General features: G+C 43.3%; 8 protein-coding genes across 8 annotated transcripts; 4 read left to right on the top strand and 4 right to left on the bottom strand.

The window, feature by feature from the left end:
• Positions 1–122: 122 nt before the first annotated feature.
• On the top strand, positions 123–2,069 carry K444DRAFT_655610 (uncharacterized protein). Its single transcript, XM_024886026.1, has 2 exons — positions 123–545; positions 810–2,069. The coding sequence occupies exons 1-2, from the start codon at positions 425–427 to the stop codon at positions 1,754–1,756; spliced, it is 1,068 nt and encodes a 355-aa protein (XP_024730759.1). The 5' UTR covers positions 123–424; the 3' UTR covers positions 1,757–2,069.
• Positions 2,070–2,347: 278 nt separating this feature from the next.
• Positions 2,348–5,148, top strand: K444DRAFT_131084 (uncharacterized protein). The gene is made up of 3 exons (XM_024870450.1): positions 2,348–2,955; positions 2,999–4,777; positions 4,822–5,148. Exons 1-3 carry the CDS (start codon positions 2,475–2,477, stop codon positions 4,848–4,850), a joined length of 2,289 nt encoding a protein of 762 aa, XP_024730758.1. The 5' UTR covers positions 2,348–2,474; the 3' UTR covers positions 4,851–5,148.
• A 297-nt stretch (positions 5,149–5,445) lies between these two features.
• On the top strand, positions 5,446–6,181 carry K444DRAFT_634671 (uncharacterized protein; the record flags this gene model as incomplete). Its single annotated transcript, XM_024883774.1, has 3 exons — positions 5,446–5,485; positions 5,534–5,631; positions 5,681–6,181. 3 exons carry the CDS (start codon positions 5,446–5,448, stop codon positions 6,179–6,181), a joined length of 639 nt encoding a protein of 212 aa, XP_024730757.1.
• A 2,838-nt stretch (positions 6,182–9,019) lies between these two features.
• K444DRAFT_540294 (glycoside hydrolase family 18 protein) lies at positions 9,020–10,130 on the bottom strand (the record flags this gene model as incomplete). Its single annotated transcript, XM_024875699.1, has 3 exons — positions 9,020–9,459; positions 9,502–9,976; positions 10,023–10,130. Coding segments are annotated over 3 exons (1,023 nt in total), but the record flags the coding sequence as incomplete, so codon positions are not given.
• Positions 10,131–11,572: 1,442 nt separating this feature from the next.
• Positions 11,573–13,174, bottom strand: K444DRAFT_618331 (NAD(P)-binding protein). The gene has a single exon (XM_024881294.1). It carries the CDS (start codon positions 12,809–12,811, stop codon positions 11,687–11,689), a length of 1,125 nt encoding a protein of 374 aa, XP_024730755.1. The 5' UTR covers positions 12,812–13,174; the 3' UTR covers positions 11,573–11,686.
• Positions 13,175–15,666: 2,492 nt separating this feature from the next.
• On the bottom strand, positions 15,667–17,309 carry K444DRAFT_618329 (flavin-containing superfamily amine oxidase). Its single transcript, XM_024881293.1, has one exon. It carries the CDS (start codon positions 17,274–17,276, stop codon positions 15,867–15,869), a length of 1,410 nt encoding a protein of 469 aa, XP_024730754.1. The 5' UTR covers positions 17,277–17,309; the 3' UTR covers positions 15,667–15,866.
• A 7,294-nt stretch (positions 17,310–24,603) lies between these two features.
• K444DRAFT_598171 (putative glutathione-S-transferase theta, GST) lies at positions 24,604–25,607 on the bottom strand (the record flags this gene model as incomplete). Its single annotated transcript, XM_024878523.1, has 2 exons — positions 24,604–25,322; positions 25,479–25,607. The coding sequence occupies 2 exons, from the start codon at positions 25,605–25,607 to the stop codon at positions 24,786–24,788; spliced, it is 666 nt and encodes a 221-aa protein (XP_024730753.1). The 3' UTR covers positions 24,604–24,785.
• Positions 25,608–26,069: 462 nt separating this feature from the next.
• Positions 26,070–27,459, top strand: K444DRAFT_634666 (uncharacterized protein; the record flags this gene model as incomplete). The annotated part of the gene is made up of 2 exons (XM_024883773.1): positions 26,070–26,146; positions 26,247–27,459. 2 exons carry the CDS (start codon positions 26,070–26,072, stop codon positions 27,457–27,459), a joined length of 1,290 nt encoding a protein of 429 aa, XP_024730752.1.
• Between the last annotated feature and the right edge of the window lie 91 nt (positions 27,460–27,550).

The raw sequence follows: 27,550 nt of genomic DNA, 5'->3' as shown, positions 1-27,550 counted from the left end.
TTGGTGGGGTTGCAGGTGCGGGCGGTGTGAATTTCGTCGGCAGAAAGCGCGTAAATTGATTGGCGCTCTCGCTGTTAGGGCGGAATTCGACATCTGGGCTTCCATGGAGGCCTAGAGCAAACAACTGGCCATGCGCACCTTCGCTGACCAGTGAATACCCTCGCCATCTCCTCTCATACGTCGATGCTGATTCTTCATTCGCAGCGCTCCGTTCCTATTGTCTGTCCCAGATAGATACCCCGGCTGTGGTGGATCCTCCAGCTCCTGTTCTCGTCCCTGTTGTAGGTGCCCGCCATATCGCACGCGTTCCTCTTGAACGTTCTGGAGAACTTGATCTCGGGACTGCTGTAACTGTGGTCGAGACCCGTCAAGGGTGATCTGCCAGCTGGGTGTCTTGGAGGCTGCGCAGCGCGAGCTTGGAACCATGGAGGAAATACCAGTCCATGGCCTCGAGGAGCTCGAGAGACACGTCCAGCAGCTCGCTGAAGCCCCAGAAACGCCTCTCGATACCAAGCTGTTTGATGAAGTAGAGCTGCAGCTGAATGGTAAGTCTTTTCACGTCTCCGCACACCTTGGTTGGGTATATTCAGGGTGGTGTCTTGGGAAGGAGCGGCAAAGGTGCTGCCATCAGGGCGACTTCCTATTTGAGGATTCACTTGAGGAAGAAGTGCGGGGCGCAAGGTTATCATTATCACAAGCGTCGATGATGATGATGTTGTTCTCAGCCTCGCGTTGTTTTCGCTGTGTTATCTGCGTTTACAAGGCGGCACTGGCATTGATTGTGAGCCAAATCACTAACAGTGCCTCAGATACAAACATACCTCCTTTGATACCCCGACTACTACCGAACCTCACACAAGTTCTCCTCGCCTATGACAAAGACCCAACAATCTTGGCAAGCCTCTGCATGAAGCTCCTGCGACCCGTCCCATTCACTCAGGCCCTCACCCTCGCCTCCGAGGATGCCCTCATCCAAGCCCTTCGATCCCCCGCCCCTGCGGCAGCTATACTGGCAATCACAGTTATCGAGAAAGCAGCACGAAGCCCAAGCGATACTGCAATACTCTCCATCATGAAAGGAGTAGTCGAGGAGTTCCTGCGAACATGGCTCAGCACCCCGCACGTCGAAGTTGGAGAGAAGGCTACGAAGGCACTCGGCGATCTACTCGAGGTGGATTGTGACCGCAGAACATCAGCTACAATCGACACGAAGATGAGCGGCCTCCAAATCGCGTCGAATATGCCACCCGGTCAAGGTCTATTATGGCGGAGAATATTCCAAGACCGCGAGATCTACAACCTTCTATTCTCCCTCTGCAGTTTCCACACAATCGGTACCGGTCCAAGTCAGCTCGATGAGCGACAAAAGTCATTAGCACAAGCCCGCCTCCTTCGCGTTTTACCGCGACTGGCGGTTCTGGACTTCCAAACCATAACTCGCAGCCATTTCCCCGAGATCGAAGGGCGATACAAGATTGACCAGCATGGACTGTTATATTTTGCGGCTGTTGATATGGTGAACAAGGAAGAGGATATGTTGATGCATATCACAGTTATTGATTTTTTCGCTGAGTTTCTGGACGTGATGAGTATGACGGAACTGACGAAGAGCACAATGGATTATTTGGCTGCACTGATGAAGAAGGTTGCGTCTACGGATGAGACGCTTTATAAGAGTCTTGAGGCGATGGCATTGGACCCGGAGACGAGCCCGGAATTGGTGGATTTGCTGGTGAAGTTGAACGAGTATCCATGATATCCCCGCGTAAGCTGGAGAAAGGGATAATTTCGGGTTCAACCAGGACGATCGCGCGAGGGATACCTTGACCGGCTTGCACGGGAGATCAGAATTACTGCATGAGTCCGCTGGTCGACATCGGCCACCACCTCGTTCGAAATGAAGCAGCTTGAGAGCCTCCGATAGCAAACATCGCTCGCCAGAAGGGCGTTAGCTAGATTGAGCAGACTCAGCTTTCAGGCATCACATGGAATTCCCTGAAGGCAATGTGTAACAATAATCAGCAATGAGCTTTCAGAAATCCCTCAAACCGCTTGCTTGCTCGCAAATTGCCATGAAATGTTTCCACATCATCTGCTCTCCTTCTGCTTATCGAATGTTCTATTCCATACCATCTGGGCAAGTGCCCCCAAAATCGCATGGATCCCGCTCTTTCCCAATCGCGCAAAAGTTCCCTCAACGCCCACCACCAACCAAGCATTCACGATGCAGGGCACTTTTGCAAAATGTGGCGCACTTCTCAGCCTTGCTTGTTTCAAGAACAACACTCATCGTGGCGTTTATTACTGCACGGCACTTTCGTCGCCCAATCGCTAGAAGGCATCAAAAGTGCCTTTGCAGACACGCATCCCGCATGCCACACTCATCGGTGACCACAAGGCTCTGAATAAAATATCATAAGATGCCCAACCTCCGCTCACAATGAGTTCTCGCCAAGGAAGTGAACTCGAGCGCAATGGACGACAACTTTCTCGAATCGATTTGGGCCCCAACGGGCCCAGCCTCGTCACATGACATACTTGATGAACAGGAAGACGCGAGCTCGACGATGATACCTGGGTTGGGAAAGAAGACAGAGACGAATGCGAGGCGGAAGATGTATCCGAAGGAGCAGTGGCTTGCGCTGAAGCCACTCATCTACCGCCTCTACATCACTGAGAACCAGACCTTCACCAAAGTTGCTCAGCATTTGCAGGAGCATCATAGGTTTAATCCCACGAAGAAGCAATTCCTGAGAAGAGCAAAGGAGTGGGGCTTTGAGAAGAATGTTAAGAAGGAAGAGAGGAGGGCCATTCTTGAGACGGTTGACGGAGAGGGACAGCTTGAGGAGAGGATGTTGAGAGGACGGAGGTTGGATAAGGCGAAGCTTGAAAGGTGGAGGAAGAGGGAGGGGATCGTTGGCGGCGGATCCCAGAACGGACCTGCAGACACTTCAAGTAAGTTAACACCTATGATAAAGTTCAATGTTGACAAAATTAGAAATGGGAGAAGAAACCTCTAGCATCAACGAAGATGGTCAATCAGTACCGCCGAAGATGGATATTTGTAACGACGACGGTACTGTGGAAGAGATACCACGTTGTGGAAACCAGCTACGATCGATACCCATGAACCTGGGACAGACATTCGATCCTTGGCTTGCAGTCGACGTCGTTGGATCCCCTCGATTGACTGGATTGATTGGAGCCCTGACCTTGGAACTGTGTGGTGGTTTTGCAGACCTCGACCTGTCTGCACCGTACTCTGGGGAGGACGAGGACAAATGCGACTTGCTGGATACAGACGAAGGTGACGGTATTGCAGTATCATGTACAACCCGGGCTCCACAGACATCACCCACAACAACCCGTCCCGGATTCTCCTTCCATATTCCTGCTCTCTCCACGCAGTTTTCAACGGGGTGCCACCCTCGAATGCTAGGTCCCCTCGACGAACTCTGCCCCTTTCCAAAAGTGGGGCAAAGACGGAGACTTTCTAGACATCCGAGAAGTGATCACCTGGTTGATGAGTTCTCCTTGGAGGTGGAGGAACTCAGGTGTCGAATGAAGCTCAAAGAGCTGAACAACATGACACCATCAAGGATTGCTGACTTGGTTGAAAGTATGCGAAGCGTAGCACAGAGGCATTACGAGCTTGACCATTATCGACTGGCAGAAAGCTGGTGGCGTCGTGTGATTACTTGTTCTTTGGCGATACCAGGATATCAACCGGCCAAACTTTTATATGCTTGCCTGTGGGTTGTCGAAAACCTTCTGTGCCAAGGGAGGGTTTTCAAAGCTCTGAGCCTCCATCGGGATTTGCACCAGAAGATAACGAAGCTTGTGGGCCCAGAGCACGAACTCGCCATATTTTCGAAAAGCCTTTTAGCCAACTTGCACAACAATATTGGAGAAAACCAGTCAGATCTAGTCATTAGCCGAGAAATTCTTCAAACTTGCCTCCTTCGATATGGCGTAAGGGACATATTGACAGTGGGCACCATGGTATCGCTAGGGCAGGTTTTGATCGTTGTCGGCCAGCTTAAGGAAGCCGATGCGATTCTCCGTACCCTAGTGGAGCTCGAGTGTGAGATCCTTGCTAATGCAGAACGAGATGTCATAGAGACCCAAAGGGCGCTGGACGGAATGACTGCCCTGGCATGGTCCTTGCGGGCGCAGGGAAGATTCGACGATAGCGGAAACGTGTTGCATCTTGCCGAAGGACAATTCGCGCATACGTTACTGATAGAGAAACTTTGGTGTTGGCATTTCTACGTGGAAACGGTCCACGTCTTGAGAGCCAAGGGACAGTTACTTGAAAGCGAAGAAATGATTCGAGCTATCTTGAGGCAGGCCCCTAGCCATCCAGACTGGGAGATTATGAATTCGATGGAGCTACTTGCAGATCTTCTAAGGCAAACGGGACGGAGAACAGAAGAAGCAAAGTGGAGGCAGAATATTTTCCTGATGGGAATTGAACTCTACGGGATTGACAACAGATATTCCAGGTGGGACTGCGAGGATCTGGGGTTTTGCTATGCGGATCTGGGGCGTTATGATGACGCGGTACATCATTTCCAGCAAACGATTGAGAAGCTCGCTCTTCGCCAGGATGGTGATTCTGATGACCGCGCTAGCTACATCAAGAAGATTCGGGAATGGATTTGTTTGGTTGAAGAGAGGAGAAAGGAGGATGAGGGATGGGAGACGCAATCGAGTCTTGATGAGGGATGGGAGACGCAATCGATTCTTGATGAGGACGCACATGAAAACTTAACTGGTAAGTTCTCTCTCGATAAGTCAACATTTTTCTAAACTTGACAGATGTCCCACTAGCCGTGGATTTCAGCTGAGTGCTTCGAATCTGGGCTGATCCGAACCTCAGTACTTCCCCGGCTCAAATGAATTCCTGCAACAAGCACCTTTCATCTGGGCCAAATCGAAGTCACTTCAGCACCATGAAGCCTAAAATTTGTAGCTTTGTTTGCATTTAGCGCGCTATAATCTCAAACGGTTGACCTCCAACCGTCACGTCACACAGACCCCACGCTCGCATCGCAATCCAGTAACAAGCCGAGTCGAAACCCCTCTAAGACACACCATCGCAAAACCCAATGCCAATCACCCGCTCCCGTAACCCGAAATAAACAAACTCAATATTCGTATCACTTGGGCCATCGCTCATCGTCCAATCAACAGTGCGCAATTCATCTGGGTCGGTTTTCTCGGTGTGGTACGCTGTATCCGGACATCCCCAACGCGATGCGAGAACCCCGCAGTACCGCGACAAAGTCCGCGACGAGGCCACGGAACAACGAACACGAAGTGCGATGAGATGTGCGATGGTATAAGAGTGCGGTGAATCCGTTTCCGATGAAAATCATGCCCTCGAAATTGGAAAAGCTGCAAAATTAATACTTCTTTCAAAGCAAAACAGAAATCTTCAAAATGGGCGCACAAAAACTCCCCGAGCCTCTCACTTTCGAGGGTATGATCTCTAAATTCGAATATGAGGATTGAGCTGACGAATGAACAGAAGTCATGGGCTGCATGGCCGCATGCTTCGAGTGGGCCGACAGCTACGACTCCAAGAACTGGGACAGACTGCGAAAATGCATCGCACCAACCTTGCGAGTTTGTCACCCCTCTTACTCCCCTCCACACTCTCTTAACATATCTTCAGATCGACTACCGCTCCTTCCTCGACAAGCTCTGGGAAGCCATGCCCGCCGAAGAATTCGTTACCATGGCCTCCGACCCCAAAGTCCTCGGCAACCCCCTCCTCAAAACCCAGCACTTCATCGGCGGTACGAAATGGGAGAAAGTCTCCGACGAGGAAATCATCGGATGGCACCAACTCCGTGTGCCGCATCAGAAATACACCGATGCTACGATGTCCGAGGTTGCCGTGAAGGGTCATGCGCACAGCACGAATCAGCATTGGTATAAGAAGGTTGATGGGGAGTGGAAGTTTGCAGGTCTGAATCCCGAGATCAGGTGGAGCGAGTTTGATTTCGATAAGGTGTTTGAGGAGGGGAGGGAGAATTTCGGAGAGAAGACTGAGGAGGAGGTTAAGGTTGAGGAGAAGAATGTTGAGGCTGAGAAGACGGCGGAGGTTTTACAGCATAGTGTGGAGGTTACGGAGAAGTTTGAGGCGGGGCAGACTGTTGATGTTGGTGCGTAGAGTGGTGTTGGATGGAATTGGGTAATGGAGTTGAATTCGTTTTGCAGTTTCAGGGAATTGAAACCTTCCAAGTCATGTGTTGTCCTCGCACTCTTCTCTCATCTGGAGATCATCATCCCCAGTCTGTCGACCTTCCTGCCGATGCTGATAATTTAAATAATCTGAAAGCTGAGCATCGTATCTCACAGTCATAATGGGAGGGGGGTAGGTTGTCAGACTTTGGCCTTCCCACGATTCTACTCGAGCTAAATCCTAGAGTACTGATCCTCGTCTCTTTCAGGATACAAGCAGCACTCACAATCGCCATTTCAACAATCTCATTTGCATTCGAATCAATTCTCCACAGACGGTTTGATCCATAGCCAGGTTCAGAAAGCGGTCGTCGGAGTAGGTGTTGCAGTTTACGGTAAGCGTACTATCCGGTGCCTGCGATATCTGGATTGGCATCGCCAACTGCGGTACAGTTGCTTGACATCGCAATACCGGTTCCGGAGTGATGTCCTATCGATGATTCATACTGCTTGAGAGTCTAGGGGAATGATCCAAAATCTTGAAGGTGCGAGAATCGGGATGCCGCCGTTTCAGCTGAAAGTATCCGGGTGGTTGGGATTGGCTGAAGCAGAGCGATGGAAGCGCCACATTTTGTAAGCCGAAGAGGGGAATGTTGTTGGACATCTAGAACCAGGCACACAGTCTAACAAGGAAGCTTTGTTGATGATATCCGTTCGGAGAGTTCAGCCCCTATTTCTCGCTTAACATCAACTCGATATGTCCAGAGTCCAGAGCAGGTACTTGCAATCGAGAAACACGGTTATTGTCTCAACTGCACGAATTTCTTCGGCAAGTATGCCACTTGGAATCTAAAGAAGGCTCTCACACATCAAGGATCATTATGTTCAAGGCGACTTCATAATATGTATGTATAATACACATCCACCTCTTTCTTTTCCAATAGATTTTCCAACTCCAATGCTAAACTCGCTCCCCAATCCCCTTGTTCTTCAAAATGCCCACTCCCTTCACCTCCCGCAACGTAAGAAAGTACTTTTCTCCGTCAGAAATGCAAATCTACAAAAGGAAAGCCACGGCTCCGAGTACGACTGCCAAGACAACAGCAACAGGTCCTCTCGAGCTGCTCGCCGCACCCGTAAACTGCGAAGGCGTCGCAGTGGTAGTCGTTAGGTATACAGCTGGGAGAGTTCCAGACGCAGCACCCTTGTTCAAAGTCAAGATGCTAGCAGGGGTGCTAACGGGATATGGCTTAAGCGTTGCCGTTGACGCGACCACCTTAACCGTAATATACTGCGTAGTTGTACTAGTCGTTGTCCAGGTAGAATAGGTGTCTGTCTCTGACGGGGTCGTTACAGCGGTCTTGGTAACTGGGCACACGGTCGTGTAATCGATGACCGTCTCAGTTGTCACCTGGCCGATCTTTCCCGGGCAGTTGGTCACTGTTGGGGCGCACGAGGTGATGGTGTAGACTTTGGTCGTGTACACAGTTGAGGTTGTGTACTCGACAGGGGATGTGGTCATTGCTACTGCTGCGCTGGTGGGATTTCCGGGGCAGTAGGTGGTGGTTCGTTCGATTGTGTCGGTGACGAGGTAGGTGTGTGTCGATTCTGAAGCGGGGCAGTTTGTGACGGTTTTAGCACAGCTGGTGATTGTTCGGACGGTTGTGGTGGTAATTGTCTCAGTGATGGTTGCCGGGTAAGACGAAGTGCTAGTTACTTCGCCGCCGGGAGATGAGGTTATTGTGGGGTATGATGAGGTGGTGCTGACTGAGGATGAGGTGGAGTTGCTTGGGTAGTATGGTGCGCTGGAAGAGTAAGAGCTTGATGGGGAAGCCGGGTAGCTGCTGGACGAGGATTCTGCGGCGGGGCTGGAGGTCGATGAGGATGAAGATGCAGGATAGCTGCTTGAGGCGGCTGCAGAGCTGGTCGAGGAAGACGAAGATGCAGGATAGCTGCTTGAGGCAGCTCCAGAGCTGGTTGACGAGGATGAAGATGCAGGATAGCTGCTCGAGGCGGCTGCAGAGCTGGTTGACGAGGATGAAGATGCAGGATAGCTGCTTGAGGCGGCTGCAGAGCTGGTCGAGGAAGACGAGGATGCAGGATAGCTGCTTGAGGCAGCTCCAGAGCTGGTTGACGAGGATGAAGATGCAGGATAGCTTGTCGTGGCTGCGGAGGTTGAAGCCGCGGCAGAAGATGTCGAGCTAGAACCTGCAGGTCCGCATTTATACATATCTAGTCTGTTTCCTGCACCGCAGTACTCTCCTGCGTATCCAGCGCAAGGCATGTTACACTCCGAATCATCCACAATGGTGCTTCCATTGTTGATCTGGTTTCCGCAGTAACATTCTCCTCCATATTCGAGACCAATGTAGGTGTAAGGATAAACATTGCAGTTGGCAGCGCAAATCTCAGGGCTCATCAATGCGTAGTTGGTTGTGGCGTATGGGGTCAACGCACGGATTTGGTACCCTTCCGTGTAACATCCAATGCGGACGCAGGTGATGCCTCCTGAGGTAACAAACGTTTCATGGACTGGAGCTCCAGAGGTTGTAGTTGGTGCTGATACAGAGGTAGAAGAGGCTGGTGCTGGGGAGCTGCTGGAGGTTGACGAAGTGGTTGAAATGCTTGAGCTTGTCGAGGAAGTGCTGGTCGAACTGGACGTACTGGACGTGGAAGTTGTGCATACTGGGGCTGAGGCAGTGTAAGAGTTTGCATATGCGCCCAACAAGTCCTTAACAACATCGTAATAGGCAGCGCTTGCGGGGATGGCTGAACCATTTCTGTACTTGTAGCCCGTCAATGAAGCAACACTGCCGTCGCTTGAAACCGCATCCCAAAGCATAACTCCTCCGAATTTAGATTGCCCAGCGTAAGCGCCGATCAAGCTCTTCGCTTCTGTTGGGTTAAGGTAGTCCGTAGAGTAAGTGGCTGAAGTGCCTTGAGGTCCACCGAGCAGGCCAATGTAGAGCTGTGCGTCCTTGCTTGCGCCTGTTGCAAGACTTGTTTGCCACTGATTGAAGTTGAAGCCAGACTTGCCGGGGTTGGTGACCCAGTTACGAGCACTGCATGAAGGGTTGTTATAAAATTGAGGCCAGACGATATCGAACTGCGCTCCATTGATCATATCAGACATCTGGGCATCTGGTAATGGGCATTGAGGAGCACCTGTGATGAGATATTGCTTGTTGCAGCCGGTAGCCTTGTTGTGTTCTGCGAACAAGATACGTAGTTGGTTGATAGCAGCGATATATCCAGCTTGATTGTCTGCTTTCGATTAGTATCTCTCCACCTGCCGGAAAAGTCACTTACTTGGTTGTGTCTCGATATCAAAGTCAAACCCATCGAATTCGATTGTCTTCGTCGAACTAACGTCGAAAGGTCGAATACCTCCACTGGCAACCCAGGCTGCATTGTATGGCCCAAAGGCACCCCAGAGGAGGTTTGCGAGATATACACCATCACTTGCGTTGTTCAAGTTATAATTCCCAACAGCTCCTCCGAGGGAAAGAAGGAATTTAGTCTTGGTATTCTGTTGGCATTCATAAAGAGCGCTTGCGATTGGCGAACAATCCGTCCACATCTCATCGTTGTTTGGGTTGGGGGGGTTCCCCGCATAGCCCGGGCCGGCGTATTTTGGAGAGGCATTAACGGTGTTGGAGGCCATCCCCACTCCAAACAGCCCATTTGCCTGTGCCGGGAAAGAGTTGATGAAGGCGACAGGGATTATATCAATCGACTGGTCATAGCAGTAGGAAGTAAGAGCCTTTTGCGAACCGCCGGCACCCTATCCAAATTAGCAGTGTTCCCTATCACCATACCCAAACACATACCCAATACACTGCAGTGTTACCTTTCCCAGCTGGATTATAATCGGCCGTCGAAGAACTAAACAGAGCGAACGCAGCGGTGGCCGCAGCCAAAGATTTGGGGGAAAACATTATGTAGAAAGGATAACAAATAGCCTAAAAAGATCGTGGTATGGCCTAGGCCGGTAAAGATTGTGGTGGTGACTTGCTCGTCAAGGAGAGGACGCAAACAAACGTTTGCAAAGCGCAAAGGTCACCGACAGTAGAGAGCGTGAGGTTGACGATGTCGGTGGGAAAGGAAAGAAAGGGAACAGAAGCCGGTATATCTGGGAAAAGCCATCACTTGATAGATTCGGTCTAGTCATAGCGGCGTGCATCTGGAAAACATCCCATGATGCTGAGGCGGCGTTTCATTCCCGGTCAACCTTGAAGCAATAACCCGAATTGAGACGGCCAAGCGTGATTGAGACTTCACCAAAGGACTCGTTTATGGAAGGCCCCAGCAGCAGTCTGGCCGGCGAGCGGCACAGCGGGGTGTGGCACCTTCGGCTGCAAGGCACAGCTTCTCCACATCTCTCACGATGAACCACTTACATGGTTCCAGGCCGTTTGGAAGTTTCTTGGGACGAAGAAAGCCAATCAAAGAGGGCAGCGATCGATCAGTATTTTAAGCATACCGCCCCAAGTCAGAAACTAGACGAAGCGCCGATTTAGCCTAGTGGGTCTTTTCGAACAACACCAACATTTTTTGTAATAATCTCCCATCGTGAAGAGCCCCACGGAAGTAGATTTCCCGTCTGCTTCGGCATTTCCCAGTTGGCTTGAAGATCCCGTGCGGTATCTCGTGGTCGTTGTACATGTTCTTGCGGTTTAAGGTCCGAGGTGTTGCAGTCACGTCGCCGCGTATAGCGTATTTCCACATCAATCCTTCAAAGTTCCAGCACGCGAAGCCTCGGCGCCGCATCTCGTATTTAGGGCCGAAGTCCCCTTGGTGGCCTCGAGGGGCATCAATGATTCGGGGATTGCGAGATTGCGAAATTGGAAGGAGGGGTCAGGAGAAAAGGGGCGCGCTGGTAGGGCTGTGGGCGCTTTGGGCCGTTCCTTACTAAGCCCCATTGAGGGCTGGGTCCAAAAGAACCAATGATAGTCAATGGCGCCAATACATTCTGGGAGTGGGGCAGAAGCTTGGCCACGGAACCTTGGTGCCCCTTGCAAATTTTACACTGGGCCTGCATAACTAACACATCCAACTGTGCTCAAAGGATCCCCAGTTTCTGTGACTCTGTTGAAGATCAACAGATCAACATCAAACCTGGACGAAGCTTAAATCCTCTTTAAGACGCGATCTAGTTGGTTTAGATAGTTGACAGACTTAACAGGGACGTAGACAGCGCCATTAAGGCATGTCCCCATTGACGCCGCACTAGCAGCGCCAACGGTGGGCGCAGTCCGTATTCCGAAATTGCAGGAAGGTGAAGAGGGATCACGACGATACTCGGTGTGCGAGTCCCATTCACGTGATCAAAGCTTCAATTATTTCTCCTTTCCAGTGAACACAGGATGGTTACCTTCAAAACGCTCAATTTACTACGGACCCAACACAGTCTAACTTGTCACTTTTAATTTCTGTCTGTCCGAGCAAATATCCGTGCTGCAAGTGTTCTAGAGACAAGTTCTGACTCTAGCTGTCATGAACTCTCTTCTCTGTCACGCAATTTCTGTTTCCTCTTCAACTCCTCCTCCGCCTCCTGCTGCCTGATAAACGCAAGTCCTCTCTTTATCGCATCATCCATATTATCCATCGGCTTGTACCCCAGCCTCTCCTTCGCCTTCTGAATCGAGAATGTCCTCTCCACACACGTCGTCTCAATCAACATCCGCCGAAACGCCGTCGGCCTCTTGTACCCAAGCGTAAAAATCCAATACGCCCACTCCGTCAAGCTGGCAAGATTGAGTATAAACCAGGCTGGGATGACCTTGATCTGCTCCGGCGGTGTATGGTCGCCTGCTGCCCTCCAAACGATGCGTGCGAAGTCCCACGTTGGCATCGGTCTCCCATCTGTGATGAAGAAGGCCTCTCCGTCAACTTTTGGACGATAAACATCTGGGTTGTTGATTTTTGCGAGAAGAGCTTTAGCAGCAAGGACGTGAGCGAGAGCTGCGTTCTCGCCGGATGTACGGTCGGATTTTGCGGTGTTGTCTCCTATTTGGATGCGATGTTTGCCTTCTTTCATTATCTTCATCATTGCGGGTATCGTTTGACTGTCTCGCTCTCCATACACGGCGCATACACGGAGGCAAGTGGTCAGAAAAGGTTTGCCATTATGATCTTGAACTAGTTGATCAGCGATGGCTTTGGATGTTGCATATGCGTTGCTGTTGCGCGTCTTTGATGTCTTTATCGGCCAGGTCTCATCTCCGTTATCATAGCTGTCGCCGACCAATACCCCAGAGCTAGAGGTATACACGAACGCCTTAACGCTCTCGCACGTAGCTGCGACCCGCAGCAAGGTTTTTGTTCCCTCGACGTTAGTGTCAAAATAAAACTTGTCGCTGCTGCCGTTTCCGCTGGGTACTGGTGATGCGACATGGAAGATAACGACAGGTTGGACAGCCTCGAGGATTGATGCGACGTCCTTTTCAGAAGTGAAGTCCCCTGTGTGGTACCCTGCTCTTGGAAGCTGGCTTTTATTTATGTTTCGGCCCATGACATGGACAGAGAAGACGGGACCTTTCTCTGCGAGAAGTGCTTTGACGACATGGTACCCGATGAATCCACAGCCTCCTATGACGAGAACAGGAATATCAGACATAATGGAGGCTTGATCTTCGGCCGCAGTTGATGGGAAGTTGAAATGGAAGGCGGCGAGAGAAGTTGCGGGTGTTGCTTCGCTAAGACGGACCTTGGCCCCTTAGTTTTGCAGACTTTAGGAAGCGGGGTGCCCTGGGGTTTTGAAGATGTGTCGCTAGCCTCGCCGCATCCTCGGGACGTCAGCGTGTACTTCTGAATCTGCAGGAAATTGTATTGTGGCCAGTGGTGAAGCGGCACAGGGGTCGCGTCAGCTTATGCTGGAGCTGATAGCTGAGTGCCCCGCAAGGCGATGCGAAATAATCGTTCGGCAGTTCTCACCTAATAATCTCGCCTATGCAGCGGGTTAGCAGTACGCAAAGCACAGTAATAGACAAATAAAATTAAAGATATATAATTATTTACTGAAACTCTACGTATTAATCTTATAAAATATATAAAGTATAATAAATTAATATCTTTACTTTTTAATAGTTTTTTAAGAATATTTTTATTATTTCTTAATATATCTTTTTTTTATGTTTAATTAATTATGCATTTTATAAATTAACTACTTTAACTTTAACTTTATTAGAGTAATGCTATTCCGGTATCACGTTCTTTTTATAGCAAAAGAGAATTACGTGAAACTATCACGTGACCTGCTACGGAATTCGTAACTTATAAATAGTATATAAGTAATATAACTCATAATTAATTTGTCTTTTTTCCCCCTCTTCTTCTTATCTTTAATTATAACCCTATTTATAATAAGGGGAAAAGAGAGGAGTTTTAGATTTACTCACAACGCAGTGTTTTTAACCTTATTGCCTTGCGGCAGCATAATTATTTCTTTTGCTTGTACCTCGTACAAGAAGCATAGGCGCCTTAGGCGAGATTATCAGGTGAGAACCGCCAAACGGTTACGGTGATGTTCATCCCACTGGCCAACTCGTACCCGGGAACCTTCACTTGTTTATATTTGAACCTTCAAAATCTCGGTCCGGGCCGCCTCATGATTTTGAAAGAATAGTAGAATGCGTTTTTAGAGAGATGTGAATGTTGCCAAGGATTGTTCATGCGGGTTGAGGGGCGAGCCTCCCGTCCCGGTGTCCCGCGAGTAATTTGCGGCATGAAACAAAAGTTTAAATTTGGTTCCCTTCAGCCGTCAAGCCACCCTTTCTTTGCAGATATCTCAAGTGAATGTTTCAGTTGAGGTGTTTATTCATTACGAAATAATACGCTGCCAGCGCCGCGCAGCGTATTTTTTTGTGGCTTGGACTAATTAGGACTGGGGTAACAGGGGGCCCCTAGAGGGAGATTCTACAGGGCCTTTAGGGCATTTGAAGCCTGTAAGAAATCCTCGGTGGGAACGAGGATTTTAAGAAGGCTCGGTGGGAACAAGGCATTTATACCCCTATAGCTATAGCCTGGAGATATGCCCTATAGAAAATAAGAAATCCTCGGTGGGAACGAGGAAAATCCCAAAAAAAATACGCTGCCAGAGTGGCAGCGTATGTTGGCGCCTGTCAGGCTCTCACAAATCTTAGGGGGGTTTCTACAGGCCTTACAGGCGGTGCTTGGGGCGGGCAGGGGTTGCTACAGGGCTGGGGCGCCACACGCTAGTCGAATGGGGGAGGGGGCGTTTGGCAGCGTATGCTTTTAGGCGATAATTTTACATTCGTTCATAATTTTCACTTTTCACCAGATCCTTCCATGATCTTCCCACGGCTCCTAGCAAACTCAAGCTAGTACCGCTATTCACCAAGAGTCTCGCCAAAGGCAACTGATTCTGAGCCGTTAGCTCCAGTCCAATATGTTTCCATAGAAGAGGCCGGTTTTTGTATTTCTTTGATTCGCAATAGTATAGTCCGAGCTCGAATTCATTAGCTCCAAACAAGTTGGTAGGCAGTACCAGTCCGCTTAACGAGAAATTCATGTCTCTATTAGCGCCATAGTTGAGTGGGACTTAAGGCAGTTCAAATGCTCGTCTTGTTCTACAATCTCGCCTGAGATTTAACAAAGGCCAACCTGACGTGCAGACTCCTGACGAACTTGCTTGATAAATTCATTTATGCTCATACATCGTACATCATTTCTGCGTACTCGCTGCGTACCAAGTAAAGGGATGTAGTGAAATGTCTTCTTTATGTGGGATGGCTGGCGAGTCAGGCTTCAATGACGGTGATGCTATGCGAGGAATAGGGAGCCTGGTCGCTTAAGTCGGTGCTTTTTTAGCGGTATTTTCAGGCTTCGCCAAAGGCAAGTCATTCACTTCACTTCGTAACAATCAAACAATTATTATAAACCACACTGTCTTAAACTTGAGCATATTAAATAAAAGAGCTTATTTAAAGTTTTTGCAACATAATTTAAAATTATTAAAGTTCTCTTCAGGGCTCTTTGGTTAGCGGAATACGCTAAAAGCACAGACTTATGAAATCAGGCTGGTAAGGGCTGCTGTCCCTGAAACTCCAGACAAGTGACTGAGAGGCTATCGCACTGGACCAACAATTAGGGTCCCCATGAACCTACCACATTATCAACCATGGATACTTCCTCAATATCTAATGGTAATCGCAAAATTTACAATAAGTTGAAGTCTAGTTTCCCTATTTCATTAAGAACTGATTTTAAAGACATCGCTTTCTATCAACCCCCCCGTCTTCGAATCGACCGCAGGTATGACAACGAGGTATTTGCTCTGTTCACTCGGCATCAGTTAAATTGATCTATTGAAACACCTTACCGCTTCAACGCCATTGATGAGCACGTGGCCCAGTGCAACCCGACTTTCGAACAGCCTGGAAGAGATGTCCCGAGTATGGCAACTCTGTATAGGTGGTGCGCATCTGCTCCCATTCAGTATGAAAGAGGAGACCGATACCGCAAATTTGAGGCAGAGAGGCAGAAACAAAATGAGAAGGAGAGCCAAGAAAAGGAGGATAGGAAGCGATTGAAGTGTTCGGAGAAAGAAAAGCAAAGGCCTGAGAGAAAGGCTGTAGGAAGAGGCTGACGAAATGTGTCATAATGTTGTCCTGCCTTAAAATCAAGGACATTGCTCTTTCTCTGATAAATATTCAGTCTGTCAAAAGCTGCGGTAAGATATTATACTCGGTCCAATTCCAAATCAGCGACGAATCATGCGCCTGCCAAGTTGCACCCGTATACCATGTGTTCCTTTTGCCTTGCAACCCATTCAATCTACCATAAAAGTCGCCAACAATTGCATCCGTCGACACTGTCAATTCAAAAGGTCGATGATCATTGAACCCGACGAACTCTGGAGTCCCATTCACAGCAGGGAATCCAAATGCCTTGACGAGCTTGGCAGTTGTAGCCAGAATATCATGCTTTACATACTGCTCCGACAGTGCGTAAGGACTGGTGTAGTACACAGTAAATACATCCGGGATTGGCGAAGCACATATTAAGTACATGCCTGGCATTTCTGGTAATGCGAGAGCTGCAGCTGGGTTCGCGTTGTTTATACAAACGCCTGATGGTACCCCAGGATTTCGGATGAGCGCATCCCAGTAATAGCTATTATTGAACTGCCCGAAAAGACATCGCTCTTCAGTATTCAGGTCTAAGAAGCCGAGACTTTCAAGTTTCGGTTGGATGGCGATGAGAAGTTTGGAGGCTTTGATGAGTTTTGTTCCCAACGGAGTAGAGACCGTGACGGCGACACCACCATGGCTGCGAAGAACTTGAGTCACATTGCTGCTGATAAGCGCACTTGATCCCAGTTCAAGGAGTGCTTTGTCGTAGAGCTCGTGGTTGTTGTGGTGTACAGTTGTCAGGAAACCGTTCGTCAGCACGTTCTGGACAGTGCTTTGAGCGAAGTACTTCATAACGTATAGCGTTGGCTGAGCGAGGATGTTCCCAATACCCTCGAGAAATGAAAAGGCTGTATAGGCCAAGGCCTCCAGCTGATATTTCTTCAAGAAGTTACCCCACGTGAGGAGCAAATCTTCAGGAATCGGCATAGGCAGGTTGTAGCCGTTGGCAAGAAACGGATACTTTGCCAACTCATCCTCGTACGCGAACAACGCAGCACCTGTTGCATTGCTTGAAGGGAATGGAGAGCTTGGCAGCGGCTTTCCTGTCGTGAAGTCGGCGTAGTATGTAATATTGGTTTTAAACAGATCACCAACCAGCCCAAGAGGTACATCGAAATGTTTGAAGTAATTCGTGACCACAGAGATATTAGCGAAGGAAATAACCCCGTAATCGAAAGTCTGTCCAGTGACTGGGTCGTGGTAGGTGTTGACGTGTCCGCCGAGAACCAATTCTCTTTCTATCAACGTGACCGTCCTGCCATATTCTCTTAATCGAATTGCAGAGTAGGTCCCGCTAGAACCACCTCCAATAATGACCACATCGCTGGCGATTATATCCGGACTGCGAACAATCCCATCTTGGGCAGCTTGCCCGACACCAAAGAGGCAAGCAGTGCAAAGTGAGAAAATAAGGTTGTGAAAGGACATCACTTCTCAAAATCTTTTGGAGGAACTTCTGAGTGACGCCTGGTTCGTCCCTCCAAAAGTTCACTGACCACTTATATACTGTAAATTTGAAGAAGGTAAGGGCTAGTGAGGGGTACATTGGGATCATCACAGCGATGCTGCACTAAATTCTCGGAAGGAAGCTGTCATTTCCGATTCGTGTGCGCGGGAATGTTAAGTGGGTAACTTGCAACTTTAACCGGAGTGACTGGTCATATTGAGTGACTTGCAATTGCGAGAGAGGACATAATGTTTCAAACAATTAATATAGCTTCTGACAGAATAGAATTAACCCATAAATTCTTTATCCTGTACACTCTTAACTACTTTATTTTCCAATAGGCACAGCAGGCAACCCCCGGGAGTCAACAGATTACCCCCAGCTTGTTGCGGAATTTATCCAGCTGACTAGTTAGTCGACCGAAGCCGCATGGATCCATGCAGGAGCAGAGTATCATTGGCTTTACGAATCAGCAATCCGGGAGACGGGCTGCAGATACCCTGGTCTAACCTTGTACCACCTACCGAACTGAGATGTTTCCATCTCACGCAGCAACGACAAATCCGGCACGCACTTTGAAGATCGTACAGTTGCTTGATTGGTCTGTGATTGGCTCTTTTCCAAACTACTATCATCGAAGAGTAGGGGAAGGTCCCGCCTTTCTAGTTAACTGAAGCTTGGCGCTGGCAGCAGCTTTGAAAGCCACAGTGACCAACCGTTTAAGTTTTGTAGCCCAATATATATATATATATATATATTATAGAAATTGCATGGCTCATTTGGAACCGGTGGCTAATAGAAGAAGAGACCCTGACCGAGGGCACGGAAGCAGTAAGGGCCTTTTCAGTGGACCCTAACCCTAGATCGAAGATGGATCAGTGTGGGCTCCGATAAGCTCGATAAGCGATGATTAGATAATCGCGCTAATTTGTCAATAATCGATAATTATCAATAATTAGCGATAATTATTATTCTAGGCGGTAAGGGGCCCGGCAGAATCTGCCTCTCCTGCTCTCTGTTCTAATTAATTAATTAATTAATTAATCTTTATACTAGTTCTTTAAAGAATATAACTAATTTGAGATATATTAAAAAAGTAATAATTTGAGTTATTACTTTATTAATCTAATAGCTAGCTAACTGCTTTGCCTTAGATATAAAGGTTAATTCCCTAATACCTGACCTGGTTACTTTACTAGTAACCCAAGTAAACTAACTACCCTATAGTACTACTATAAGGCATTTACTAACCTTACTAATACCTATTATTCCTAATCTTATTCATTAGACTAGCTTTATATCCTTTTTCTGAATAGTAATCCGCTTTATATAAATAGCTATAAGGTTTATTACTAGAATTAGATTAGTATAAAAATTAGTATAATTAAGAAAAATGACTTATATTTAAACTCCGTAATAAGAAATGCCTCTATAGACTTTTATAAAATATATAAAGCCAAAGCTTAAATATATATATCTTGTCTATTTTTCTAAGCTAAAATCTCTTTTACTAATTAATAAAATAGTACTTTTGGAATTAATAAATTAGTACTTCTCTAATATTTTCTGATTTTTTAAAGGGCCTTGGCTATAAATCCAGTTAGTAGATATACTAATATTTTTACTAATTAACTAACTACTAGATCTGAATCTATATATTTTTTTTCTTTTATATAATAGTAGAAATATAGCCTTTTCTACCAAGTGTCTTTCTTAAAGCCTTGCCTATAAGAGCCTTCCTAGAAGTAATATACTTACTATTAGTTTACTTGGTTTATATTATAATTAAATAATTAACTAGAGATTATAATTACTATATTTTAATTAGTATAATAATTAATATAAATTAAGAGATATATTATAGAAGGAATTAATTAAGGAATTAATTAAGGGATTAAAATAATATAATTAAAGAAAAGGTATTAGCTAAGATAAAGTAATAGAAAAAAATAAGATAATAGCTTAAAAAAAATTTCATATATCTTAAAAGTAAATTATTTTATATTATAAAGTTAATTTTATTTTACCTTATCTTATTTACTTTTTAATCTCTTCTTAACTATTTAATTATACTATTATATAATTTCATATTATAACCTATAAGTTAGTATTCTAATATACTAATTAATCTACTAATTTCTATATAAATTATTCTTATAATATATTTTATAGTAATAGATTATAATTAGTATACTAAATATATTAGTAATTATAAAATATTACTAATTATTATTAAATTATTTCTAAAGCCTGAGATAAGTCTATACTTATATTATATTAATTTTTATACTAATTATAATATTATAGAATAGTAGTTATATTAATATAATATCTTAATTAGCCTTTTCTATTAGATCTATCTATACTATTACTTATAAGAGAAAAGTACTAACGGATCTATCTCAAAACCTAAATACTATAAAAGTATATAAGTATAATAAAGCTCTTATAAAAGATTCTATTTATACTAAGATTAAGAAGGTAAAGGTAATAGATTAAGGTATAATTATAGTAGTAAAATATAAGATAGTAAGCTTAGTAATATATAAGAATACTTTATTATTAAGATAGTAGGAAATAGTATAAGAGTTTACTATAAGTATTAAATTAAGGAAGTATTTTCAGAATATTCCTATACTAATCTTTATACTAATCTGGCTTTAGAGAATAATAAAGAAAGAATTAGAAAGTAGTTAAATAATTACTTGGCTATAATAAATATAGTAGCTTATATATAGCTTGAGATAATAGTAATCCGGTATAAGAAGATATTAAATATAATTCCAAGAATAATATATAATTTAAGGAAATATAAAAGACTAAGGAAAAGCTTAATTAAAAAAAAAAAATTAAGCAAGTTTTAGAAAATAAAATAAAAGAAAAGGCTAATAATATATAAAGAGCTTTAGCTAAGGTATATAACCTCTTTTTGGATTAGTATAAAAATTAGTATAAAACTAACTAAAATAGAAATATAAATATATTAAATTTATAGTATAATAGGAAACTTAATAAAAAAAGAAAAGATTCTTATTCTATAAGATTAGATTATTATATAATAGATATAGATTTTATTTATCTTTATATTAATTACTAATTATTATATAGTAATTATATTATACTTATTAGTTCTACTAAATTCTTTATATTAGGCGAAAAGACTATTTAGAGAAACTTAACTAGTTAGATATAGAAAGATAATAAATAGATTAATTTTCCTAATCCTATTACTTAATAGCCAGAATCCGAGGCTAAGTTAAATACTACTAGCTTTTATTTCTTTACTAAATCTCGAAAAGGCCATAAAGTAATAATATTACTAGTATATACTAAAAAGAAGCCAAAGAATAGCTTATACTAATATATTTTCTTATCTAATTCTAAGTTATAAATTATAGAAAATACTATAGCTATTTAATAATATTTAAGAAACTTCTTTAGTAAAAGTAGTAATTAGCTAGATACTATATTTTTAAGATATTAAGAGTTATAAATTATAAAGAAAATAATTATAATTATATTAATTTTATTATTTCTTACTAGTATTAATAAAAATACTTAAAATCCTATTTCTTTTCTAATACTTTAAGTATTTTATTATCTCTAAAGTCTTAGCTATTATTTAGGTCTTATCCTATAATACTATATAGCAAGTACCTAAAAAGATTTGCTTTACTTTAGTACTTATTACTAGAATTAAAAGAATATTAATTACTATAAATAAGAGCTTTAGCTAGTACCTTCTTTATATATCTTAATACTATTATTAAAATATAAATAAGTTCCTAATATTATATGGCTTCTTCTAATAATAATTCTCATATTTGTCTTAACTTGCCAGCTATATATATTTCCCTAATATCTAAATAATTTTATTAAAATTATCTAGTTCTCTCTTTACTAGCTATTTAATCTCCTTAACTAGTACTAAACTATTAGGGACAGATATCTAATCTCGATATTTCTTCTAAAGCTTTTTGATTTTAGTTAAGATAAGCTAAACCTATCTTTTCTCCTAATTAGCCCTAATATACTTTATATAGTAATTCGAATAAAATATAAAAGTAGTAATATAAAGAAGTATATTATTAAACTTATAGTAATATATATTAAAGACTTTTTACTTTTTCCGGATTCGAGTATAAAAGTTTTTATTATTTATATATATATTCTATTATATTATAGTTAGTATTATTAATTCAAGTAATAAAAATTAGTATAAAAATTAGTATAAAAATTATTACTTACTAGTAATCTATTAAATACTCGAATTAAAATATCTATTATAAAAAGTACCTAATTAATAGTTATAGTATTTTCTTAAGTCTTAAGAGTAGCTCTATAAAATAATTTAAGAAAGATAGAAATTATTTAAAGCCTTCCCTAGTTTTCCGAACTAAGGTAATCTAATTTCAGATCTATAAGATACTTCTTATAATAAGTATTAAAATAAGTATATTACTAAAAAATAATATTAAGTATTATATACTAGCTATTCTATTATATCTAATTATTAAGAGGAATTATTTTTCTAGTAAAAGCTTTAAATCTGGTAATCTAATTAGGAAAGTAATAAATATATATAATAATATTATAAAGCTAGCTTAATAGTCCTAAAAGTCGAAATTTTATTTGTTTTTTCTTATTACTTAATAGGACTTCTAAATCTCCTAAGTTCTCTTACTTATTAAATACCTCTAATTCTTTATCTATAAAAATATTATAAAATAAAAAGGCTTATATAAAAAGATTAATAATATGTCCTAAATAATAATACCTAAAAAAAGATATTCTTATAGAGAAGTTCAGATATTAAAAGCGAGATAAATATTTGAAACTATAAATTAAAGTTTTTATTATATAATATTCTTTAAACTAACCTAGTACTTTCCAAGCTTTTTTCTTATATAAGAGTAAGTTATAGAAAGAAAGGGCTAAAATTCTAAATTAAGTACTTAATAAAAGATATGAAATTCGGGCTATTTAATTATTTAAAAAGATAGATTATAGATAATAATTAATAAAATTAAAGCTTTATAAATTACTATCTAATTAAGGTATTATTAAAAGATATATATATTAATTTTAGTTATTTGACTAGATAACTTTACTTATAAGTAAAGCTATTATAGCTAGTTAATTACTTTTAATTAAAGTAGACTAATTTCCGATCCGCTCTTAATAGTAATATTATATACTAATTTAAAATAATTATATTAATTAGTAAAAACTAAAGTCGAATAAATATTTAATAGATTTTCCTTTTTATAAGGAAAATAATAGTAATATTTGGGTAGTTCTCTTATATCTAGATATCCGAAACAAGTATAAGCCTAAATAGCTCTTATAAGTTCTTTCTATTTAGAATTAGATTTGGATTAAGTCGAGTCTATATTAGTAGAGGCTTAATAGATTAATAAGGCAGATTCAAAAATTATATTTAAATAATAGAAGATAAAGTATTATTATATATTAAAGAAAAAATAAAAGAAAATATAAAAATTTTAATTTTTTTTAAAAGAAATAGTAGTATAAATCTTAGTATTACGTATTAAATACTAGCTAGTCTATATTATATAATAGACTATTAAATAGAAAATATAATAGTATATTTATAATAGTCTACTTTTATACTAATCTTTATACTAATTAGTTTATAATTAAACTAGAAAGCGAGATATTCATATAATAGGACTTGCTTAATAGCTAGCTGGGCCCACTTTTATTAATAATTATTGAGGCGATAGGGCTCGCTTAAGGGCTGGCTGGGCCCACTTTTATTAATAATTATCGAGGTAATAGGGCTCGCTTAAGGGCTGGCTGGGCTCACTTTTATTAATAAAATTATTAATAACTGGATTAGATACTAGCTAGTCTATATTATATAATAGACTATTAAATAAAAAGTTAAAAAGTCTAATAGTATAGTAATAATAGTATACTTTTATACTAATCTTAATACTAATCGGTTTATAATTAAACTAGAAAGCCGTAATGGGGCTCGTTTAATAGCTGGGCCCACTTTTATCGACAATAATTATCGATATCGATCGTTTATTAATCGCTTAGCCGATAACGATTACTAATCGATAATCCCGATCGATAATTTATCGGAGCCCACACTGAGATGGATCTTTGGCTGGACATAGGATAATGGAGAGAGATTTAAGGGCCTGCATCCCGAAACTTTCGAAGGAAGTGAACTCTAGTAAGTGTACCAAGCGAATTATCTACAATAGCCCAGCTAGACTGCCGAAGTTAAATACAGGACCGTTTCCTTTTGTCTCTCGCGAGGCAGATCAGCTTGCTATACCCGAGAGGTGTTACTGAAGCCACCAAGATTCTACGTAGATTAATAATCACCTCTCTCGTGAACCCCAAACTCCCTGATTCTCTCATCATCTTCGGCTTTACCGCTAGTTTTATCATTTTCGGATGATAGTATAACCTGAGAGAGAAATTGCGAATGGCAATTACGCTAGCACGAAATACACAATACTTCAATACCGTTCTGCAGGTTGTGAGAATCGGAGGGAAATCCGAGTGCGTTTTACAGATAGTTGCGCGCGATACCTGTGTCAAAACACACCCCTTTCCTTATTTCTTCTCTATTTGGTCTAGCATTGTTCCTGTTTGTTTCGCCACTATTGCAGCATTTGCATGTTATGCTAAAACAATATTTATATTTGACAGCAATAGAATAAAATTTCCAGGTGAATTCTCCCTATTTACTACTTAACCTGCGCCTGATAAAATTTAGCACTGCTTTAACTAGCCTGGACAGGCCTGCTTTGAATGTCTGCAAGAAGATGTTTTGCTGCTTCTAGCGATACTGGCATTTGGTTTCCCCTTTTCTGTTCTACAAGCAAAGCACTCACGAGAGGCGATTTGATTGTTTATTTATTTGATTATTTAATGGTCTTAAATAAGAGTCTAAATAATTTAAGTAATATTAATTAAATATAATATATTAAATATTTTTATTTCAAGATTATTAATATTTGAATTATAAACTAAAGTTATATATAACTTAAAGAGCTCTTATAATTATATATTTTAATATTCTTAAAAAAACTCTTTTTTATAATTTAATTATATATTCTTTTAAGTTATATATATTACATTTAGTAATAAATTATTTTAATTATTTTAATTAGCTAATATACGCTATTATAAATTAGAAAGATAGTATAAACACGTGACCTCTTATATATACTTTAAAGTTTACTAATAATGGGTTTAAACTTCCTTAATGCCATCACGTGATTCGCTTATGCCAGGTCTAAGTCGTTAATAATACAACTTCCGGAAAAGGTTCTTGTACTTTAATGGCTTTTACTCTTAAACATATTTTGCAAACCTGACATTGTCTGGTCTGCTCTAGACCAATTCACTGCCTGCAAAAGCCATGACTACGTGCTGGAGCTGCGTTGATTCCGCGTGTAACCATCTTGGTAGCAGCACAAAAGTAGCTACACAACTTCTCACATTCATGCCGCAGCAACCGCAGCCTCCTTGTCAGCGGCCAACATCCTCTGTATGGCTGGCCGATTCACGCAGCGGTCCCACCAAGCACTCACAGCTTCGCGACTGTCGATGATATCTCCATACCCGCATGTGAAAAGTCTTTGGATCAGCGGAATGTAGTAGATATCCACGAGAGTGAAGTCATTTCCAGCCATGTAGTCTTTGTGGTGTAAGAGACGTTCCGCAATGTCGAAAAACATCTCGACCGACCGCAGTGCATTTGAGACAACGGCGTCATCGGGATGCAGCCCCATGAATCTTTTGGCAAATTTCTCGAATGCGATTCTACCTGCAGGCTCTGCGAAGTAGAGCATTTCTGCGCACTGCGCCTGGTCGAACAGCGCCGCAGCTTCGACGTCGGAGTCGGAGGGTAGAAGTGGAAAAGAGTACTTTGTTGCGAGGTATTTGCAGATTGCGCGACTCTCGTAGAGAGTGAACCCCTCGGCGGAAGTTATTGCGGGTATTTTACCCCACGGGTGACGTTTCTCGTGTTCTTTGGACTGGGTGCAACAGCGTTAGCTCCCACGAGAATCGAACGTTGTAGGAAGGGAACAAATATTTGATGAGTGAGAAGAAATTTTGAGGCTCGATACGATATTCAATTTGCTCACGCCAGGAGAAGTCGCATCGTCTTCCAAGAGAAACAGTTCACCCACCTTTTGCTCCCCCTTTTGAAGGTTGAGAAGCACGAGTTCGTAATCCGTAAAGCCACCTTCGGCGAGAGTCAGGCGGACACGATCGGTGTTGGTCGAACCGCGAGAGCCATACAGAGTAAAAGCTGGCATTTTCGAGCTGTACAGTAGTTTCGACGCGAATCTGGGGCTGTTTGTAAGCCTCGACATTGTGTAAGTACTCATTTCGAGAGAGATCGGGCTAGCCACTCGGTATATAAGCCGAAGACATCTCGCCGAGAGCAGGAGCTAGTGGTATCTGCAGAGCCCGGGTGCCTTCACTTCTATCAAGACAACTCGGAACGCAGCCACACCTTGGCGTGTGCTGGATGAAGGATAAAGGCCTTCCAACAGCATGTATGATTGGTGGGTTCGCTTTCGCTACCCAATCGAGCTAGCGCCGACGCCTGTTCCTCGGACCTCAACTATTTAAAGCGAGTCCAACTCGCCTTCCTCATGGTCCCGGTGATGAATCATGCCGCATCAGTTGATTCGTCTGCTCGGATTTCTTGCTAGCTACGATTGTTCCTCTTGTCTGAAGGGTGTTGCGCGACAAGCGTGACTATCCCAACAACGATGGCCGGAAGCGTTGTCACCCGCAAACGGAACATTGAATGTAGAACCAAGGTGAAAACTGGTTGTGCAACCTGCAGGTCAGTCATAGTGGACATATCCAATCACCGGTCTACACCCCAAGACTGTGGATTTAGACGGGAGGTCAGCTCTGCAGTGATTGTGCTCAATCAGCAATAGAATTAGGAAGGTCAAATGCGACGAGAATAAGCCGTTCTGCCACAAATGTGTCAACACTGGTCGTACTTGCGACGGCTACGAGTCCCCCTTTAGATTTTTTACCAGCCAATCCATCAACAGCACTCATGCTGGCGGCATCAAGTCACATGTTGGTTTACAACCCATCCCGCCCACCATCATTGAGATCGCCCCCCGGGACGTCGACCTTCTCAACCGTTACTTCTCAACCAAAACAATGTTCGACGTGAAGCTGGGCTGTGACGAAGAAGCCAGGCAAGTCCTCCAAGCTAGCTTGACTGATCCACCTATACGACATGCAGTCTTGTCTCTCAGAGCTCTTCGGGAAGATCTCGAGACGTCCGGAGACGGTCGAGCGTCTGTCGCGCAGCAGACCCCGAGCTATCACTATGGCCTCCAGCAATACAGTATGGCTTTGGGGGGTCTTGCGTCTAACTTGTCATCTCCGGGCCCCAACGGGTTGAAGTCGGCATTACTTTGCTGCCAGGTCTTCATCAGCATTGAGCAAGTGCGGAAGAATTACGCTGCTATGGCCCAGCATATCATTCGAGGACTCAGGATTATGCACGAGTACCGGGCAAGGCCAGAATTTGTCGCCGCGAACAAATTGAGGCCGGCACACCATGGCCAACTACCCTTCCTGGATGTTTTCATCATTAAGCTGTTTGCTGCACCATGTAAATTTGCGGATCCTCCAGCAGCAGCCGACGTAAGCGGGACGACGTTGTCTGTGTCTTTGATTTCGCCTCATCAAGAGCCTGTTGAATCTTGCAATCTTCGCACGATTGCACCCGACATGCGGACAGAGCTTACAAGAATCGCTGCATCGACGCTTGAATTCCTGGGCAAAGTATCGCAAGTCGAATTGGTAGGAAGCGCTCTTCGACTACTATCCGAGAAAGCAGCTCTATTGGACTCCTTAGAATCGTGGCTCATTGATCTTGAACTCGTCCAGACGGAGATCGGATCTCCTGGCCCTGAGCCTATTTCAGTGTCTTTCTTGCGCTTTTTCCATCTAATACTAAAAATCGTTCTCTTGGGGGCACTAGACTCCTCACCAGATCTTTATGCCGAACTGCGGACTGAGAACGACCGATTGCAGGGGGTAGCCAACAACGTGGGTGAAAGAGTCAGGGCTTATATAACGTGCAGTGGGACTAGTAGTGGTCGAGGGGAGCGCTCCACAGTGCGCTGATATTTATGCCAAAGTGGCGTAATCTTTCCTAGCCACGCACCTGACTCTTGTCTTTTTACAATCAATGGAACCCGCGAACTCCATTGCTAGC

Source organism: Hyaloscypha bicolor (genome assembly GCF_002865645.1).
Source record: "Hyaloscypha bicolor E unplaced genomic scaffold K444scaffold_136, whole genome shotgun sequence".
NCBI lineage: Eukaryota > Fungi > Ascomycota > Leotiomycetes > Helotiales > Hyaloscyphaceae > Hyaloscypha > Hyaloscypha bicolor.
This window is presented reverse-complemented; position numbering and strand designations above follow the sequence as displayed.

What these genes read in the sequence shown, in the direction of transcription:
- K444DRAFT_655610 (XM_024886026.1), top strand. Translation starts at nt 425, where the DNA reads ATGGAGGAAATACCAGTCCATGGCCTCGAGGAGCTCGAGAGACACGTC. An exon ending in AGTAGAGCTGCAGCTGAATG is followed by an intron (nt 546 to 809) that starts GTAAGTCTTTTC and finishes ACAGTGCCTCAG; the next exon opens with ATACAAACATACCTCCTTTG.
- K444DRAFT_131084 (XM_024870450.1), top strand. Translation starts at nt 2,475, where the DNA reads ATGGACGACAACTTTCTCGAATCGATTTGGGCCCCAACGGGCCCAGCC. An exon ending in CGGACCTGCAGACACTTCAA is followed by an intron (nt 2,956 to 2,998) that starts GTAAGTTAACAC and finishes TGACAAAATTAG; the next exon opens with AAATGGGAGAAGAAACCTCT. An exon ending in CGCACATGAAAACTTAACTG is followed by an intron (nt 4,778 to 4,821) that starts GTAAGTTCTCTC and finishes TAAACTTGACAG; the next exon opens with ATGTCCCACTAGCCGTGGAT.
- K444DRAFT_618331 (XM_024881294.1), bottom strand. Translation starts at nt 12,811, where the DNA reads ATGTCTGATATTCCTGTTCTCGTCATAGGAGGCTGTGGATTCATCGGG.
- K444DRAFT_618329 (XM_024881293.1), bottom strand. Translation starts at nt 17,276, where the DNA reads ATGTCCTTTCACAACCTTATTTTCTCACTTTGCACTGCTTGCCTCTTT.